Source organism: Lithobates pipiens, unplaced genomic scaffold (genome assembly GCF_037356315.1).
Source record: "Lithobates pipiens isolate NorthernLeopardFrog02 unplaced genomic scaffold, aLitPip1_a1.2 Scaffold_8, whole genome shotgun sequence".
Taxonomy (NCBI): Eukaryota; Metazoa; Chordata; class Amphibia; order Anura; family Ranidae; genus Lithobates; species Lithobates pipiens.
This window is the reverse complement of record NW_027507903.1, coordinates 554,148,464-554,168,741: the sequence shown is the minus strand read 5'-3', so window position 1 is coordinate 554,168,741 and position 20,278 is coordinate 554,148,464. Positions and strand designations below refer to the sequence as shown.

Sequence of the window (20,278 nt, the reverse complement as noted above, 5' to 3'; positions counted from 1 at the left end):
TTAGTGCTCATGCACACGGACGTTTTAAAAAACTGGCTGCAAAGCTAGCTCCGATGCCTGGAAAAATCGGCGTTAAAAAACTCAATTTTTACCGCGTTTTGAATTGGCGTTTTTGCGCGTTTTTTAGCGTTAGCGTTAAGTAGCGTTTTTAAAGAAACACATCTCTTGGCTATAGCACTCAGAAAACAAAGAAAATATGTTGCGCGTTTATGCGCGTTTTCCCGCGATTCGCGTTTTTACAGCTCTAGCTCCACGCCAGGGAACGCACTGGTCCTGGGTTTTTTTTACAGCTTAAAAACGCCTATGCCATTTGAAGCTCAAAAACGCCTAGGTGGGCATGAAGCCATAGACTAACATGGACAGGCCTTTTTAAGCTGCAAAAAACGCTCAAAAAAGCGGCTGTAAAAACGTCCATGTGCATGAGGCCTTAGGCTTCATAGAAGTTTGAAGCTTGTTAAATGCTTACAAGAACCAATACTTTTCAAGCCAGCATTAACAAGTTACCTCTGGGTGGTATGAAACATCTTCATTTAAAGTGGTAGGAAAATCTTCTCCTCTCATATCTACAGGTAAGCCTATAATAAATTTAGGAGACATTTACTTTAGTAGCAGATGGTGATGTCACTGTTGCATACGCACTGCACCCTCAATGAACGGCCTGCTATCCATTGAGAGAGCTGTGCCGTGGACATAGGTCCTGTGCACATGCACAGGAGTGGCGTCATCACAGGCTGGCCATTCGAATGGCCAGAGCCCACAAACCCAGAAGGTAGAAGATGGAGGCTCTGTCAGCACGCTGCTGGAGTGCTTTGTTTTAAGGTAAATCTGTCATAATGCGATGCATACTAGCACATTACGGAATTAGCCTGCAGGTGCCCAATTTTTAATTTATTTGTTTTGTTTTTTTTGGTTTACTACCACTTGAATTCAGCGACCAGCACCTTTGGGATTTGTTGAAATGGGAGATGCACATCATGGATGTGCAGCCAACAAATCTGCAGCAACTGCGTGATGCTATGTCAATATGGACCAGACTCTGGGGAATGTTTCCAACACCTTGTTGAATCTGTGCCAGGAAGAATGAAGGCAGTTCTGAAACAAAAGGGGGTCCAACCCGGTACTAGCAAGGTGTATCTAATAAAGTGGCCAGCAAGTGTATACGTACAGCAACTATGAATTCCGATGTCAGTAGGTTACTTAAAGCGGGATTCCACCCTAAAGTGGAACCTCCGCTGATTGGATCCCTCCCCCCCTCCGGTGTCACAATTGACACCTTTCAGGGGGGAGGGGGGTGGAGATACCTGTCAAAGACAGGCATTTTCACCCACTTCCGGGCATAGACTCCCGTGGGAGTCTACACCATTTCCTGCCCTGCCACGCTGTCTGCTGGGACACACATGGGTCCCAGTGACAGCACGGAGATTTCCTATTGCGCATGCACAGTAGGGAACCGGGAAGTGAAGCCGATTCGCTTCACTTCCTGATTCCCTCACCTAGAATGGTGACTACAGCAGCCGAGGTCCGAGCGATCGATCGGCCTCGGCTGCCAGCATCGCTGGAACCCGGGACAGGTGAGTGTCCATTTATTTAAAGTCAGCAGCTGTAGTATTTATAGCTGCTGGCTTTTAATATTTTTTTTTTTGGTGGAATCCCTCTAACATACTAATGTTTAAACTCCTTTGGGCCAAATACCCTTTCAGCTCTGGCATGTAAAATACACAACACATGGTTTTAACAGCTCTGTCTAGCGCTACACAAAAAAAAAAAAAAAAAAAAAAAAACACACACACAAACATAAAAATTTACTATACTGTACACCATACCAGTTTGTGATAAGGACATTCCTGAACTGCAATGCACTTCACTTTATGAGCTCCCAATCACAGCAGCTGATTAAGCAGAGGATTTCTGTCTCACTAACCACCATAATACTTCATTAACTTAGCTTACACATAACAAGAATCCTCAACCATTACCCTCTCTGAGTTTGATAATGTTTAACTCTTTTCTAGCACAGGAAGGGGTAAAGAGTACACAGTCTCTCTGTATACACACTTGTGTCTATGTATACATTCTACCCAAGATTCACACTTTTTTTTTTTTCCAATTTAAAGTGTAAATTCAGGGGGAATGTTGTGTGAAATACATTTATAAATGAATCCGACACACAAAATATATATATAAAAAGTGTGTGTGTGTATAAATATATATATATATATATATATATATATATTTTTTACACACATTACTGTATATAAAAACAAACAGAGGTGTTGGTCATAGCAATCAGGTGTAAAGGGATTCTACCTGAACGCAAAATTACTTTGTGGACTGTTTTACTCTCCAAGAATTAGGATGAATCCTGGGAGTGAGAGTTTCTAGCATAAAAAATAAGGGTCATAATGGCACAGCAGCAATTTAGCCTGGGAGTCACGCGGTGCTACTGTGCACTTCCCCTGATGTGACCTTAACTGTGATGTCACATGAGCAAACAAAGTGCATTTCCACTTTTTTTTTTTAGCCAACTTGAGAGCATTTTGTATTTGTTACCTATTGATATTCACATGTCATAACCTATAACAAATATTTCTACTCCCAATGCCTACAGTCCAGCCCCCCTAAAGTCTGAAGGACTGCAAACTGGCCCTTTGTTTATAAAATTTGCAGACCCCTGCACTAAGGTAACATATTCTTTGATGGCTATACAACATTTATTTGGATACTATGCGGCTTTCCATCCCCGTTTGCTGCTTGAAGCTTTTGTGTGAATGCGACTGGATTCTCTGAGGTGGGAAATAAGATTTCCTTTGAAATTAAATCCTTTCTACCTCCTCCCTTTGACCTCCCAACAAAGTAGCAGAAAACAAGATGAAATCTTAGAGCCACGTTAACCTTTCAATTCCATGGGGCAAACAGTCAACCCAATCTACAAAAAATGTCTCCGCACATTTGTCACCTTCATTTCTAAAGTGTTAAAAATTAAATCAGAATGACAGCGTATACTCCTCACACAGGTCAGAAAATTCTATGGAAACCATTTCCTGGTTACAAAAGACATCATGAGAAATAAGCATTTGTAATAATAGATTGAAAGCAGAGATGGTGTGGAAAAAACTGCCACAACCCAATTTCAAAAGGTTTAGTATGGTTGTATGGTGGCCACACACTATTGATTTATTTTGCCGCTGATCTCTTTGGATAGTGCGTGTGTCATACATACATACATACATACATACATACATACATACATATTATATACACACACAATTTGAAATCAGAGAACTGAAAAATAACTAAATAATTAAGCTGCAATTATTCTAATAATGATCAGGCACCATGAAAAATATAAAGTGATAAATAAATGATGCGCTCTAATTAACTTAATTTGTGCACTGATTGAGAGGTTAATTAGAGCGCATCAATATATTAGATATATATATTATACCTATCTCACACATCAAAAATCATGTGTGTGGTCACCATAAAAACCATTCTGACTGGTTGCCAAATTACACACACACACACACACACACACACACACACACACATTTGTGAAAACAAAAAAAAAAAAAAATATACATTTCTTTAATGTGAAACACTTCAAATATAATTAGACTGGGGAAAAAAAAAAACTTTTTTTGTAATAGAAATTTAAAAAAAGAAGATAATTGAAATAATTTTAACATCTCCCAGCATTAATACTATGTCTTGAGCAAATAAAGAAAAAACTGCTAAGTTTAGGGTTTCATTTTAACACAAGCAATTCATGCAGCAATGATTAAAGAAAAAAATTAAAAATAAAAATAAAAAACCAAGCACACACATACCTTGAAGAAAAATCAGGAGAAAAGTAAAAGCAGACCTGTACATACCACATGTGGAAGGAATGCTAAAAAATAAACACGAGGGGAAACTGATACAACATGTTTAAAGTGAAAAAAATTATAAAAAAAGAAGGAAAAAAAAATAAAATAAAAGTTTAAAACATGGCTGCTTTCAAATGCAAATACAGCAAAGCATGGGATGCAAAACTTTAGTTAAGCTGATGGAGAGTTAGCCATAAAGGCCCTAAACAATGCCCAACTAGGACAAAAGGTAGTGAATGGCTCTAAGCAGCAGGCGCTGGCTGGTTTCCATGGAAACACCAATGGGGCCTAGTTAAATTTTTCCCTTCTACTTCCTGAAGCATACAAAAAAGGCCTGTGGGTACCCTAATCCCAAAACCTCAGTACTGGGATGGGGGTCAGAAGTTTCCCACATATTAGAGCAGGAATAAAAGAGAAAGCACTCAGCCACATAACACCTTTTAATCCACATTCAACAACAGGGAAACTTGTTGATAATTTGGCCATCAAAAAGTAGTGAGTAATCAAGGGCCAAAACACAGTCGAATTAACATCAAGCTTGTTGCATAAGGATATTGACAATCCCTGATGAATATATCTCTCTTGATTGATGTTATTTGTGGGACCATGTTAATGTACAAGCAGTCCCAGGGCAAGTGCAAGTGGGTCCATCCTTCTAAATCTAGAAGAAGCACTTCTGTCCCAGAAGGCAAGTCACGTTTCTCACAAGGCTACCAAATAAGATAGCATTGTAAGTGTATGCGAATCATATAGGGAAGTAGGACCTAACAGGATATTATGGTCCACACTTACTATATACAGACAACCCCCTCTGAGCACTGCTTTAGTACTACAGATTTTGACTACTATAAAAAGTTTGCAGGGGTACCCACTTTCAGCAGATCTTTGATAATGCACACAAAACAGGCAGGTCGCTTCCTAGCCCACTAGCAGGCTGAAGTTGGCCAAAAATGGAGCTGCAGGTGGAAGAGTATCAGCCAAACATTGACTGAATCCAATCAGATGTAGTCACCATTTGGGTCCTGCTGGTAGGCAGGGGAGATTCCTCCATCTACACTGGATTAGGGAACCCGTTGATTTCTCTTGTTCTGCCCCACATCTAAAAAGGTGTAAAACTAGCTATAGAGTTGTTCTGAAATATGCAGACTGGCATTGTATCCAAGCTGATCTGTCAGTGGACTCCACATGAAGGACTTTCCACATGTTAAAAGCAGGAGACATCTCAGAACAGGACCAGTTACACTTTTGTTCGAAGAATGTAGCATGCACAAATACATGCCGCTGTATTTTGCAAACAAAACCAATGTAACTGCTTCCCTCTACATTGTGATGCATGTGTTAACACAGTTGGTGATCTGGAAAACAGCAAGGCAGATATGTTTTTGGTCCAGGGATGCAGGCCTATTGAACATAAAAATGGACAATTAAAGAGTCCAAACAAATCAACACACAAAAAGGCACACAAGTGTGAAAGGGAGTTTAAGGGGCCAATCATACCATGTCCGAGCTGTTGTGATTTGCACTGATTAACGCAGGTTCAACGCATGGGCACATAAAGAAAAGTCGTTTTCTATGTGTTCCGTTAACCCCATGGTAATGTGAGCTGTGTAAAAATGCAATATGTCTTCTTCTATGACAATTAAATCCTTAAAGCTGGGGTCACGTGTGTGTGTGAATTGAATAAGAGTTTCTCCGCATCCAATTCACATGACAGGTGAGTGTGACCGGCTCTCAACGGTTCACACAGGTCCAGAGCAGCTGCGGAGCGGATTGCAAAAGGGTCCTGTGTGCGTTTGGGTCCGGTTCAGGTGTGAATGCAGGCAAAACCTCAGATTTGACTCGTACCTGAACCGGTGAACAGACACGCACTAGACCCCAGGCATAAACCCGTGGCCACACATGTGAACCCAGCCTCAGTAAAAACATATTGAAAGTGATCCATCATTTTATTAATAATAAATAATAATTCAACCCAATGTGTAATTGCAGAAAATCAATTATAGTTGACCTTTAAAATAGGAAAAAAAATGCATAGGTAAGGATCACTTGGTAAGCCCCCAGAAATCATTTTACTAGTATGAATATTCTCAGCTGCTGATCTCAGATTTGGCGCTGTGACCATCATAGCTCTGTACCAGTTCAACCAAATCCCCATATTGTTTTTTTTCACAAATATCCATATAGGAAGTAGCATGCTCCAGATACAATCTGCCTACAGAAAACGGAGTGCCAGCTTTACAAATGATTCCTCATTATTTACAAGCATGCTGGGATAAATATCACTTAATTGCATGCTGGTAATTACTTTTTGGATTATCCCCAAAACTATCACTAGTTAACTATTCCCCTGTAAGTTGATTTGTTTTCCCATTAAACATTCAAATCCTTCATCCATCCGAGCCCAGGAAATACCTCTAGGACAGGCAAACACCCTTTTGTCTGCTGTGAGCGTGACTGGTGGGGGGAGGTCTTCATTAATTCTGCACATACAATCCAGGAGCCTGCTGACCCTCTCGGATGGGCTAATAAAAGGCTCACAATCTTCAAGAATGCATTTACAAGCATTACGCAAACATAAGGGAATAAAACACAATTCTATGTTAAAAAATAGACTTGTTGCCTGTGTTTTTGTCGTCGATACAAAAAATGACTCTGCATTTTCAAATGCATTCAACCTTTTAGGAAAATGCACAATCCCAGAACTAAATATTACTTAATTTACAATGGCAGTGTTTAGATGAGCCTTTTTCAACCAGGGTGCCTTGAGGTTTTGTTCCGGGGTACCTTGACAAAATGCCTAAAAATTGCCAACAATTGTATACGCTGAAGGATGCCTTTTAGTGCACCATTACAACATTCTAGCTGCCAGCATCCTAATGACCAATGGTATCATTAGTTGATAAGGAGGATGTCACCTGCATAGCATCCTTGTTTGACCCTCCCCTGTCCCTCTCCATCAGTGGTGGGGTCACATTAGCTGAGTGATGGTGAAACATTGGAATACTAGTCAGTACCAGTTTGCAAAAGCATATTTACTTTGGAAGAATAAATCACCTCTAACCTTGGGTGTCCTACTTGGACTTGTGGCTGTTGCTGCATTACATAAAACTGTTAGAATCCTTTTTACATTTTAGAATGGGATGCCTCAAGACTGTCCATAATTCTTAAAAGGGTGTTTCAAGGTTGTCCATAATTTTTAAAGAGTGCCTTGACTGAAAACACTGGTTTAGATTACCTGTAAATATAACCAATTACTGGCAAAAAAAATACCTTATTGCCTACACAATTTAGACTATTTTCACCATACAACTGTTTAGTAAATATAAAGAGGATTATACAATAAGCTGGAGAGTTTAAAAAGGAACCTGTCCCTTTGCCCTTTTGGTCCCCACAAAAGGATAACTACCCCAGTGTTGCCTTGTTCACCTGCTGAGCCAGATGCCTCCAGCATGGTGGAATTTATATGGTTTTAGTCCTTTTCCCGCCCCACATAACAGTATTGGGGCAGGATGATTGGCCACTTAAGCCATAACACCGCTTCTTAGGAAAAGGAGGAGGAGATGGTCATATGTGCCTCCATACCCAAAAGTACTGGGAATTTCCAAGGGCTCAGCAAGGGAGTGCATAGGAGAAGGTGGTGTTAAAAAAGGATCTGCCAGTGGCTAGATGCGTTTTGATCTATTTCTAAAGCAAATAATGATGTGGAATGGTAAAAAGAATTGGAGAGAGCTCAGTTCAGTTCAGCAAAAGCTATGGCAGACCTACAGAATCCATAGAAGGTACCAATTATTTGCACAAACGAGTGGTTTTAAGTCCGATTTGCTGAAAGTCTGTGTGTGGATAGTAGCAATCATTTACTCTTTAGGTGGAATCTAAAATCCCATTACATGGTGACTAATCAATTGTGGGCCACAGTGCAGGATAGGGTATTGAATGTTAGTAATAAAAATTTACCATGGGTTCCACACCTTCCTCACAACAGATGACTAAATATATGTTATGGCTGGAGTTGTATTTGATAAAGACCAGCCACCAAGTCAAGTCTCAAATCCATATCTATGTGTAGGGCTAGCAACATTAGAATCGGGTAGCCAATATCAGGAGAGGAAGGCAACAGCCAACTCCTGGATGCAAACACACTTGCTCTTTAGAGAGCATTTGGCAGGTGGGGAGGAGGCATATTCAATCCTGGGCTTTTATCTGGTGTGAAATGGGACAGTTATATGCTAGGTCAGTCCACACTGGCAAAACTCATAACAAATAGTTATGAAGTGGAAGAGATTCAATGAGATGTAAAAATTACAGTCTCTTGGCTGAAAAACATCCTTATCCCTGTGTGACGCTTTGTGAATTGAGACTATGGATGTGATCTGGAGGGTCAGTCAAAGCTAGCCATACATCTTTCATTTCTCGCAACAAAATCAGTTGATTCCCCCATCCAAGCTGAAACAGCTGGCCATTGTATGCAATACCAAAACAGTGTCTGCCAATGATTGCTTGCAGTCACTGTTGGGCAAATGGTTACCTAAAATATGCAAATCTAAAGCCAGCAAGGTACAGGAGAATTCTTTTTTACAGCCTTTGTACATGAAGCACTATGAGGGTACAACATTGGTTGTTTGGCAACTGCAGAATGAAAAACGCAATTGCTATAAAATACTCTATTGGTTTTTTGCACCATGTGCCAAAAAAGCAATATTTCAGTTTTTCTTGAATGTCTGCAGACTGGATGGCCTGCTGGCTCCCTAGGTCACACGTAAATGTTTATACAAAGGACAAAACAGAGGCACTTGACACATCACAAGAAATAAAAAACACTTGGCTGCTCGCACCATCACAGACAAAAGTGACCTTGTCAGGGGGATAAAATAACTTCAAAACAGCAATACCCTGTGAAAGAACCAAGTTTGTAATGACCCGTTTGGCAGATCTCTTGCAAGCTCTGCGCTCCAATATGATCCACTGTCCCTGGTGGGTGGGGTAGCATCCAAACTACTGGTCATACACCATTGCCGTGTCTTACAGTCATGGCTTAGCTCACTTATCACCATGACAGAGTCCCCTGCATCACATCAGAGTGTCCCCAACACTACAGAGTCCCTCTCCCAATCACACAGTCCTCTCATCCATCCCTGATCCAGGACAAAATGGAGTCTTGTGAGCGCTGCACCCCAGGGAAACTCAAATGGCACACTAAGATGTCAGAGCACTGTGGTTGCGAAACACTGTACTTGATACATTGGATGGTATTGGAGCAAAGGAGTGATGCTTAATGCAGAACTATAGGCTTAATACTTAGTAGCTCAAGACCGTTGGACAAGTATCTTCTTCTGAATGGCGCTCTTCGAGCCTCTTAATTGGCTGGCGAGGGATGAGATCACTCCTGTGATGGTGCATGTCTCTTCTGCTATAAAAGCCTGCATGTTCGCTGTTGCTTACGGTGAAACTTAATTTCCGCTCTAAGCAAACTGGCCTGGGAAGTATAAATCTGCTCCTATCAAAGAGTATTGCTGAACCCTGATCAGGTTGCTTTAATGGAGAAGTTCAGCCAAAGCCTATTTGGCTGTAATTCTGTGAATCACAGGAGTGCAGTTTGTTCTGCACTTCTGCAACCTGTTTTTAGACAGCAGACTGAAGTCACAGAGCTGGTCCATATGGTTGGGATCCACTCACATGCCTTGACCGGCACACGGCTCAGCCTCTCAGCAAGCCGCTGAGAGCCTAACCCAGCCGCTTCTGCCTCCTCCACAGCCCAGCGCTTGAGTGAGCGCAGGGGGGCAGAGCAGAGAGCCAGTGACTGACAGTCACCAGTTCTCTGCTCATGGGGAGCTGTGAGAACTGAGCGGTGGAGGACAGATGCAGCATGGGACCGATACCGCATCTAAGAAAGTATGATTCCAATGAAAAAGGAAATCCCATACTTCTCTTTTAAGGAGGAACTTTAGTCGCTCCTCTGATTCATTTACCCATAATGCAGCATTCTCCAGGATTTAGCTACTCGGATTCCGTACCACCATCTTGGTCCTCATTCCTTGGAAGGAACCTTTTATTGATTTTAATCAGTTGTTTAAATTATATCCTATGACCACAGGATTGGCACTGAGATAGCGCTGTAATGTATTGTGTCTTGGAAGGAAGCTGCCTCTTGAGTTCAGGCAGACGGCCTCCGATTATGACAGTCTGCCACAGTCCTGCTCCCTGATTTACATCATTCCCTTTTCCTGCAGCCTCCTGGGATGTGGAATCCCAGGTGGCTGAGGCAGCAAGAACACGTCATTCTTGCCTAGGTGAGAATAGTGGTGAGCGTGTGGGGGCCAGGCCTGTGTATGTTTAAAAAAAAAAAAAAAAAAAAAAAAAAAGGGAAGAAGTGCAAATCCATATTGCAGAGGGTAGCAGCTGTGCAAAGAACCTTAGATGACCTGGGGGTGAAAGTCTACTTTAATATAAATTTTTATACAAATCAAACCTACAAAAAAGGCATAATAAAAATAAGCTAAACTGCACTTTATTTGTAAATTATCTGGTCAGAGGAAGGTCAGAACGGTGTTACATGGGTGAGTGCTTTAGAATTTTAATTCTGTGAGCATTTTATTCTTCAGGAGGAGGATTAATTCCTGAAGAAGAAAGAAAAAAAAACACAACACAAAAACACATATATACGCAGGGCCCCAGCTGTTCCAGTTGGCCTCTGACCTTTTGCTTTTCTTAAGTGTGATTTTTGCCCCTCACCCCTCTTGTGAAGCAGGCGCTCCCCTCCCCCCTTTCCCTCACAAGCCCAGACACAAAAGCTTCCTCAGTGCTCCTTGCATGAAGCAGCACAAAAATGTCCATGGCCCCTTTGGCTAATGAAGTGTATGGGTCAAAATGACTGTTTATATATGTTAATCTACTTCCTCTCAGCAGAGTGTGTGTGACAGAGCTCTCATTCTATACACAAGCTGCCGCCTGAATGGAAAGGCACACAAGCCTGCAATCCCCACATCAGTGGAAGTTATTATTTTTCTTTTGGCACAGAGCTTTCACTGATCAGGAAATCCCATGGAACTAGTATTTAGCTAATAAAAAAGGGATAGGAAAAAAAAAAAAAAAAAAAAAAAAAATAAACTAACATCCACGCCACACACAGCCACATTAAAAAGACCTCTGCTTCGTCTATGGTTGTGAAGATGTATCTAAAGCCAAAAACATGAGTTTGTTAGTTTTAGGCCTCATTCACAATGGCACTCCTGTATGTAGCTTCTCTAAACGCCAAAGTTATTTGAGAAGTACACACACATTTTAGGTCACCCAGATCACTTTTTCCTGCATTAGATGTTCCTATGTTTAGCCACATTTAGGCTACATGCACACTGAACGATTAGCTGCTGTGCGCCTATTGGCCGCTTTTTCATGATCCTGGGAGGACTGGGTGAAGTGTCCAGTCCTGCTGCCTGTCCAAACTATGACCGGCTTTGGATACATTGTATCTGGATGTTGTACTGAGTGGCATTTACTTTTACGGCCGTATTTGTTCTTACAAAAAGGTATTCTGCATTCCAGGCAATGGACCCTAAAATGTGAGTACCGCTCAGTATAGCATCCAGCTGCAAAATATTTTAAGTTATAGTAAACCCTAGTCTACCATGTGTACTTACAGGCATATCTATATTAAGGCTTAATTGTAGGTACTGTGAATATCTCCTAAACTGGCACAGTTTAGGAAATATTCAAAGTACATGCAGCCAGTGACATGACCGCCGCATACGCTCTGACATACAGTGCTGGACCTTTAGAACCCATGTAGTAAATGTCATCATGCCATCGGGCACTCATGTAGCCAGAGGAAGCGAGGGGTCAGCCCTCTTTCAATTTTGACAGCACAGCGCCGGAGGGCTATATTCTAAGGGAAGTCTCGCATTATGATGTGATGCAAACTAGCCCATTATGACATTGCCTTGCAGGGGATTTTTTTTTTACCCACTGCAGTTTACTACTGCTTTAAGCCCATCAGACTTTAAACAGGGTGGGACACTGCACTTGCGCCTCCCGGGCACATGAACATTATTATACAGGATTTATATAGCACCAACAGATCGTGCAGCGCTTTACAACATGGGGGCAAACAGTACAGAAGGGATCAGAGTGCCCATGCCAGGTTTTGATGCACAGAGGCTAAATGCCCATCAGAGTTTCTAATAGGATCCTGGATGCAAAGAACTATTTTCTAAACACAGCTAACCTGAACACACCCAAAAACACAGGTAAAATGCGCAGTGTGAATAGTACCATAAAAAAAAATAACACACACACGAAAAAAAAAAATACAATTTTTAAACAAGAAAAATCTTGTTGAAAAATCTATATCTGCATTCATATGCAGCTATAAAATGCCCTCTAATTGTATATAAACACAGGTTGAAAGTACCAGTGTAAATGAGTTATGAATCTGATTTTTTTTTATAGCAAAATAAAAAATAAAATAAATGATGGCACTGGACCCATAATGTTATCTTATTGGCATTGCCATCTTAAAGTATTTATGTTGATGTAATCAATCTAGTTCCTGGGCAGGAGGCTTCTATACCCCTTAAAGGATCTCCTCGGTCTCCTTGGCTTGTAGTCACATGTGATAAAATTGGAACTCTAAGCTCTACACCACTGCCAAGAGGTCCAGATTTAACTTTTTTCCAATAAAAGTCAGGAGGACAATTCAAAAAGTAGCAGACTTTGGATCCTCCTGACTAATTAAGTTATATCTGGACCTCTTAGGAGTGTTGTGGCACTTTAACTTGAATTTTTTTTTATGGCTTAACCCTCTCTAGTCATCCTGGTGATGACCATCACTGGCATAGAAAGCAAAAAGAACAAGGGATTTGTAATTATGTTTAGTTAGTCTGGTTAACCCGGCATTCCATCAGGTCCTCATCTAATACAGCTACATTTCAGTTTTACCTAGCACACACTGGGGTTTGCAGATTGCACAGTTAAAGAACAGTAGCTGGCCATAGATAGAAATCTGTCTAAATGGGAAAAAAAAAAAAAAAAAAAAAAAAAAGAACAGATTTCTCCATCCACACAAGCAAGATGGATGAAAGAATCTCCCTCTGCAGGGAGATCCGACCGATCAGCGGCTGCATTCTCCGATGCATAAAGGTTTTCCAGGTTACTTGTTGGCAGAAGTCAATTTATTGATCTACTGTTGTCAAATGAGGATGGCCACACACTGATAAAAATTGGTCAGGCCCTGCAGTCCTGTCACCCCCCCCCCCCTTTCTATCTATCCTGACCCTTATTTCCTTGCCTTTTTTTGCTTCTCCTTCCTTCTTTCCGTTTGCAACTGAGACTGTGCCTATGGCTGCCCTTGGTCTCCTTTGTCTAGGGTGACCCTGGATCCTCGAATTTAGGGCCTACCTCTTTATTTTGCATATCTCTGCCAAATGTTCATCCTGACCTGTGGCGGGGATAGCTATTGGACCGGTACACACATTACTCTCCACTGTAATGCAGTGCACCTTGGGCCCTAGTTAGTTGGCCCTTATGCTCCGGTGATTTATAGGGACCTTTGGGTTATCCCATAAGGTTGCCCAGTAGACAGCTATTACCTATAAAATTTGATTGTTATGCTCACTGAACTGTACCCACTGTCAAGATGTTATACTTATTTCAATACAAGTCATTGTACCAGAATATTTGTCTGGTCCCTGCTGAACCTGCTGAAATTCCATCCATCTATGGATCAGCTTAACTGGTCTCTAAGGAGCAGGCACATATGATGTCTAATTCAGTTTGAGGAAAATGGAATGTAAGCACTGGAGATTTAGAATAATCCCAATATTATAAGTTATAAAATGGTACTTTGACAATGTATCTGGATTATGAGTTGGCAGCTTTTCCACTTCTTTGGTTTGTATCCAAGAACCTAGTTCCAGTCTTAGACATAGAACATCCAGATTAATTTATTATAATTTGGGATAAAAGAATTTGTCATACAACCAATGTGTTTCAGGTGTCAGAAAGCACCCCCTTCATCAGGTCTTTTGAGTATATGATGTAGGCTAGACTGAAAATTAGATAAATGGTGTTGAACCACATCATGCCAGCAGCGGTTTTACACAGCAATCTAAATTATACTGTGCTATACAATATTTATCTGGCTCAATAACCGCATACCTCGTTTTCAGTCACCCATACATCTAAAAGCCCAGATGAAGGGGTGCATACTGACCCCAGGAATGCACTACAGGAAATTCTTGCATTGTCTTGAAATAAACACATCTCAATGTTAATATCTGAGCATTCAAATTTCCTTTGTGGCACTTTATTCTCATCTGAAGAAATTCAGGAACGTCTATAATCTATGTCTGGAGTGTATCTTGTAAAGGTTCACGGATGTTTTATTCAAACAACAAAAAAGCATTGCTTTATCTTCTAAATACAATGGCGGCTCAGCAAGGTTAAACCATACTAAGTATAAGTAAATGTTTACACTTCAGACTCTGCAATCAACGCTGACAGGGCAACATTAACTGTTAAGACATTTAGAGACTTTGGATTAAAAATACCAATATTTAACCAGAAATATCTAATGTTCTGCAACCTTTTGTGCATAGTAAAATAGGGTGGTAGTGGAAAAAAGTAGGTCTGTAACATGTGCTTCACCAGAAGCAATTTGCCCACTAAAGTGAAATAGAAGTTCGCAAATGTAACAGTTCCCAAAGGTATCAGGTGTTACAGATGTGATCTGATATTTTGTTGGTTCAGCAACAATAATTTTAGCTTATATACCAGTAGCCAATTGATATGCCAATTTGTTGTCTCGCAATGTTTTTATAGTCCCATGTCTTTCATATAAATTTTTTATATATATATATATATATATATATATATATATATATATATATATATATATATATATATATATATATATATATATATATATATATATATATATATATATATATAATCATATGCTCTCCATAGCACTAGGTTGTTTAGATTTGTCCCTGGAATTTTTTTATTTAGAAAATTTGTCAATTGCTTAATGGTGTCTGTGTCCAACTATAGAGATTCACCTTATCTCTCTTGGTAAACTGTAGGACAGTGAATGTTACTTTTTCTTCTTGTATATGGTTGGTAATAAAAGAAGGAAGAGAGGAGAAATGTTTTAATGGGCACTACTGTTGCACTGACAGCCAAGAGATGGTTTACCCTCACTTGGAAGAAGTTTCCTTTCACCGAATGTTTTGTCTCTAGGCTGGGAATTTAGAGGAAATATCTCCAATAGAAAACGAAAATAAGGTTTTGGCTATACAGAAGCACTATAAATGTTGACAGACAAATCTTTAGTTAGTGATAGAATAGGCTATTGATTTTCTCAGCTACAAAACTAACCATAATGGTGGGGAATGGCATTATTGTAACTTAAAAAATAATATATTATGGTTTTCCATTTACATAGATATTATTGGATCTGTTTAGAGTTTTAAACATGCAATAAGGGGTTCCTAAGACCTGTTATACCATGAAATGTAAACTGCGGACCTTGGGTGCAATCCTTCCTCCAATTTGCTAAGTTACACTGATTAGGTAGGAAACAAATCCTGACCATTGCAATGATTTCTTAATGTTGGCAGCTATCATTTGTTGTTGCATTGTGGAAGATGGGACTTCAAATACAGGCAGACACTAAGCGAGTCCTGCCAGTGATGTACAGACAAGATCTCTAGAACAGATAAGGATGTTCTGGTCTGGAAGGAAGCAATATACTGTATATTGGGAATCTTATCTAGGAAAGCCATTTTTTTGGAATGCATGTTCCTCCCCCACAGGAGACAAACTTAAAGTACACTAAATAAGACATTTCAGCAAAAGAAAACAGGAGGCGAACAAGTGAACAGCAACACTTTTCACAACAGAAACCAGTATTTCAGGCATGGATTGCAAAAGTTCTACCAGCACCGCACCATGAGCCACAAGGTAATTATTTAGACAAAAGCTAGAAGTCTTGGGAATGACAATACACTTCTATAGTCTTGGCATGCTTCTATACTCAATGCCCTACGATTTCCCTCACCATTACAGGAATTAACATAGAAAAAAAAAAAAAAAAAGACACAAACCCTCACGGCCTATTGCCCAGCCTTGGCTCTGAAAGCGGTGTTCACACTGCTACAGGGACACACTGAAGCATGGTCTCAGATCACTCCCCATACTAAATACAGGTGACATGTTTACATTATAACTCATTTTTACTTCCCGCTTTTCATGCCCACATCATCTTGTGTCTAGATGTAATCCTATCTATGTAGGTACATACAGCAATCAGTAACCTGGGGCTGTGTTCTGCTCCATGTACGCCAGGCTGCCAGAGAGGTATGCATGCTGTTTACCCAGAAGAGGAGTGCAGACAGCCTGGGGCTATGGAAAGGAAAGACAAGTTCTTTGCTGGGACAAAGGCAGGACAGGAAGTCTGCGCTGGATTAAGTTTGTGCCTCTGGGCTGAGAACCTACTTAGTTCCATATTAGCAGCTACTGGGAAATGTATCTCCCTTGGAATAAAAATAGGTGCCTTTATACCTAGGTCTAGCTATATAAAAATGTTGGTACCTGCAATAAAAAATAAAATAAAAAGGGGGGGGGGGGTAGCTAAATAAGTCCGGATGCACTACAATAAAAACCATAGCAATGCAGACCAACGTGCCGTGAACAAGGGTAATGGTAAATCAAGGCCGATGCAAGGACACCAAAATAACACATGGGATGTGAACCTGTCACTTGCATACAGAGGGGGGAGATTTTTTTTTTTGAGTACTGGCTCATATTTTAGACTTTTCTCAATGCGGATATTCAAGCTATTAACTGAAACTGTAATTTCTAGGAATATTGCTTCACTCCACAAGATGCCATCAATATCAAATACAGCCAACAGGTACACTTTGTGATTTCCATGTACAAGCCTTTTGAATGGTGGGGAGTTTAGTGGCTTGCTCTAGCTCTACAGTATTAAATCATAGTGTAGCGCTAAAGAACGAACTATTACATAGCAATATGTGATCATAAAATATTTTAACCAATCACAAAACTCATATAGTGTGCAAGAAATACACCTTAAGTGTATAATTCATAAGTGTATATAAAAAAAGTCCAAAGACAAAAAATAAAAAATAATAAAAGTCTCTGTATAAACGTTGATCGAATCCAAACGTGAGATAAAGGTCACCATCCACCTTCCTTAAATGAGACTAACATGCAGACACCATGTGGTATTCCCGTCACCTTTCAAGATAGAGGCTTACCAGATGTAATAGACCCACACGAATCTACACTCGGAGGGTCACACAGGCTTGTGTACTCGTATACGAGATTTTTAGACGTAGTTTTTCCAGGAAAGTAGCGAATCAGACTGGATGTCTCGGCTAGTTGACAAATCCTTCAGCAGTAAAATCCAACTCAAATAGTATTGAACCCATACAAAGAGAAAATAGGGGCCACAATAGTGTAATTCCGTTTAAGAAAAATATTTAATAAAAAGGTAATAAACTTACATGTAACCAAAGAATCAAGCGCTTAGTCAGTAAAAACAGTGCTACAGCAGGAGTCCCGACGCGTTTCGTCCTCCACAGACGTCATCTGGGGTAACACTCCACTGTAGCACACTCACTTTTATATCCCCCCTTTCAATCTGGGCGAGAATTCCATCTGCCTGTGTCACCGTATATTACTTCCGGTTTAAGATGGCGCCCGGCGTGCGTTCCACGCCTCGCTCTAATATTACAACAAAAATCCGCCAGCGTTTTAATGCCATAACACATGCGGAGTAAGCCGATAGATAAAATCAGCCTTAATCCACCTAGAAAGACAAAATACTAAAGATCTTCCCATCACACAAAGAAACCTCATATCCGGGTCATAGCTGAAATAATGACAGACGCCCAATAAGAGGACTGATCACACAGTGGGCGTATCACATTGCATAACTAACCTCATATCCGGGTCATGAGTGAAATGATAACACACGCCATACGTGGGAGACTAATCCCGCGGTGGGCGTGTCCCCGATTAGAGCGTGAGGTTTCCAGACAACGGCGCTGGAACGCAACGTCCACAGGAAGCGCCGGTGTACCTGACGCCGGAAGTGACGTAGAAGGAAATACGTCACCTCCGGTCAAGGCACATCAAACATCGGAACTGACTCAACAGGAAATACGTCACCTGCAATCAACCACGGAGTGCATATATATGTTCCGGAACGCACGGCTCAAGAGGCTGTGCACTAGTATACCCACCTGTTCAAAATTGCAAAAAATACTGATACGAAGTAGACTCAGCACAAAAAAATGGAAAATAGATATAAATAAATATAAATAATAATAAAAATAAAAAAATATAAAAAAATGAAAATGAAAAATCTCCTTATTTTAAGTAAAAACTTTAAATCGAATAGCACCTAGCAAACAACCAAAGGGTGCATTCACCAGGGACATGAATATATCACCCCCAACAAAAATTTTTCATTTTTCCTTCCTTTATATAAAAATATCCTTATACAGAACAATAATTTTTTATGTATAAAAAATCAAAGCCAGCAATAGTGTACTATATGTCTGAATGTTAGCTCTACAGTAGTCTATGTTGCTGCAAGTCCTCTGAGGAGCACTATCGGATCAAGGCTCCTGTCCAGGTCATAGTTTATCATATTTGAACACAGGAAAAGCAGCAAGGATGGAAAAAAGGATGTTTACAGTGTGGGACCGCAACTCAGCTAACAAAAGTAACACATATGCCATAATGAAAGTTGGATAAAAAGGTCCCCCTTAGAGGAAGGAGGAAGAAGGTGTCACAGAAATCACAGTTCAAAGATTAACACAAAGCTTCATGCTGAAGTCTAAATATCGAGATTCATTGCTAACACATAAAAACAAAGGCCTACCTTGGTCCGGCAAGGTGGAAGGGGGCCGGGCAGCTGAGAGAGCAGCGCCAAGCAGGACACCCCAGAGGAACAAGGACCTTCCAGAGAACATCCCAACTTGGCTAATGCAGGGTACAGGAATCCATGAGGTCTCCAGTGTCGAGAGGAGACGAGCCTCACTCCACACCTGTAAAAACACAAAAATAAAAAATAAAATTATTTTATCACATTTTATTTAGAGTCGAACGGCCATAGCAGCCATTTATTACAAACCATTAAATACAACATTCACAAGAAAACAAGGATTAATGCATATAATACAGTCAATGCATAACAAATAAACCAACCTCAGCTTATGCCCATTCTAAGGCCCCCCCCCAGCCGCAACTACACAGGCTCAGGGACAATTAACCACTTACGTACTACCAGATGTAACCCAATACCCTGATGTGACCAACATATTGCTAGAAAGCAACACCCATTCCTCAGGTGGGCCCAACCCAATATTTTTCACCGCTTATTTAACCAGCACCACCTTCAAAATACCCGCAAAAAAAAAAAAAAAAAAAAGAGAAGAAGAAGAAGGACTAAGAAATTGAATGGCAAGCCAACATATAACCCACTACAAGTACCCCAGCACCGTGAGAAAGTAGGAGGCTCCCCCAAACCAAAATAAAGGAGGGAGGTGGGATGGGAAATAAATACATGTCTGATGCTGTGATGAGCTCTGACTGAGCTGTGACACAATCCCCCTGTTAGAGTATTGAAATCATGCTGGAAGTTTGTTCTATGCAGCAATACAGCTTATCAATCCATTTACAGAATGGAGAAACAAACACAGGAACAAGCAGCATCCAAGTACATAGAGAGAGGATAGACGAACATTCTGTTATTAATAAGGCGCTAAATATCAACCTTCTAATATTGCACAATGCTCCAATAAACTAATATGCCAGTAGTACTACTCGCATATTAGTTTGAGCATTGTGCAATATTAGAAGATTGATATTTAGTGCATTATTAATCCTTATTAAAGAGGACTTTCCCTTAAGAAAAAGATAAATAAATTAAAAAAGTCAGCAGCTACAAATACTGCAGCTGCTGACTTAATAAATCGGACACTTACATGTTCCAGGGTCCAGCGATGTGGGGGAATGAAGCCCCACTCGTCCCCCCTCCTCTCGCAAGCACCGGCATTGCAACTGTGGGCACCGGGCTGTGGCTTCACAACCAGGCACCTATTGCGCATGATTGGCCGCACGGTCATCTGGGACCGGTCAGTATCCCAGATGACTGTCAGGAGGGAGGAGGCGGAGCTGAGCCCTTCCTGCATGGAGGGGAAGTGACGTCAGGTGCCTGGGCACTGAAGGAGCCAGACTACGAGGGACCCCCCTAGCAACAGGCATTTAGAGGCGAGTTAAAGAAAAAAAAAAAAATTCCAAATGTTTTTTGTTTTATTTACTTATTTTTTTTTTTAGGAATTTTTCAGCATTTTTTTTTTGGTGTGGACCACTTTAATTACTAT

At 40.6% G+C, this 20,278-nt stretch overlaps 1 protein-coding gene across 3 annotated transcripts in view; it reads right to left on the bottom strand.

Moving 5' to 3' along the window:
* The window catches only part of FGFR1 (fibroblast growth factor receptor 1), a 126,763-nt gene that overhangs the window by 86,788 nt on the left and 19,697 nt on the right, over nt 1-20,278 (bottom strand). For all 3 annotated transcript variants that reach the window (XM_077469936.1, XM_077469938.1, XM_077469937.1), the window contains exon 2: nt 18,775-18,940. In XM_077469936.1, the coding sequence (XP_077326062.1) occupies nt 18,775-18,865 (91 nt within the window). In that variant the 5' untranslated portion in view covers nt 18,866-18,940. The remainder of the gene's footprint in view (nt 1-18,774; nt 18,941-20,278) is intronic.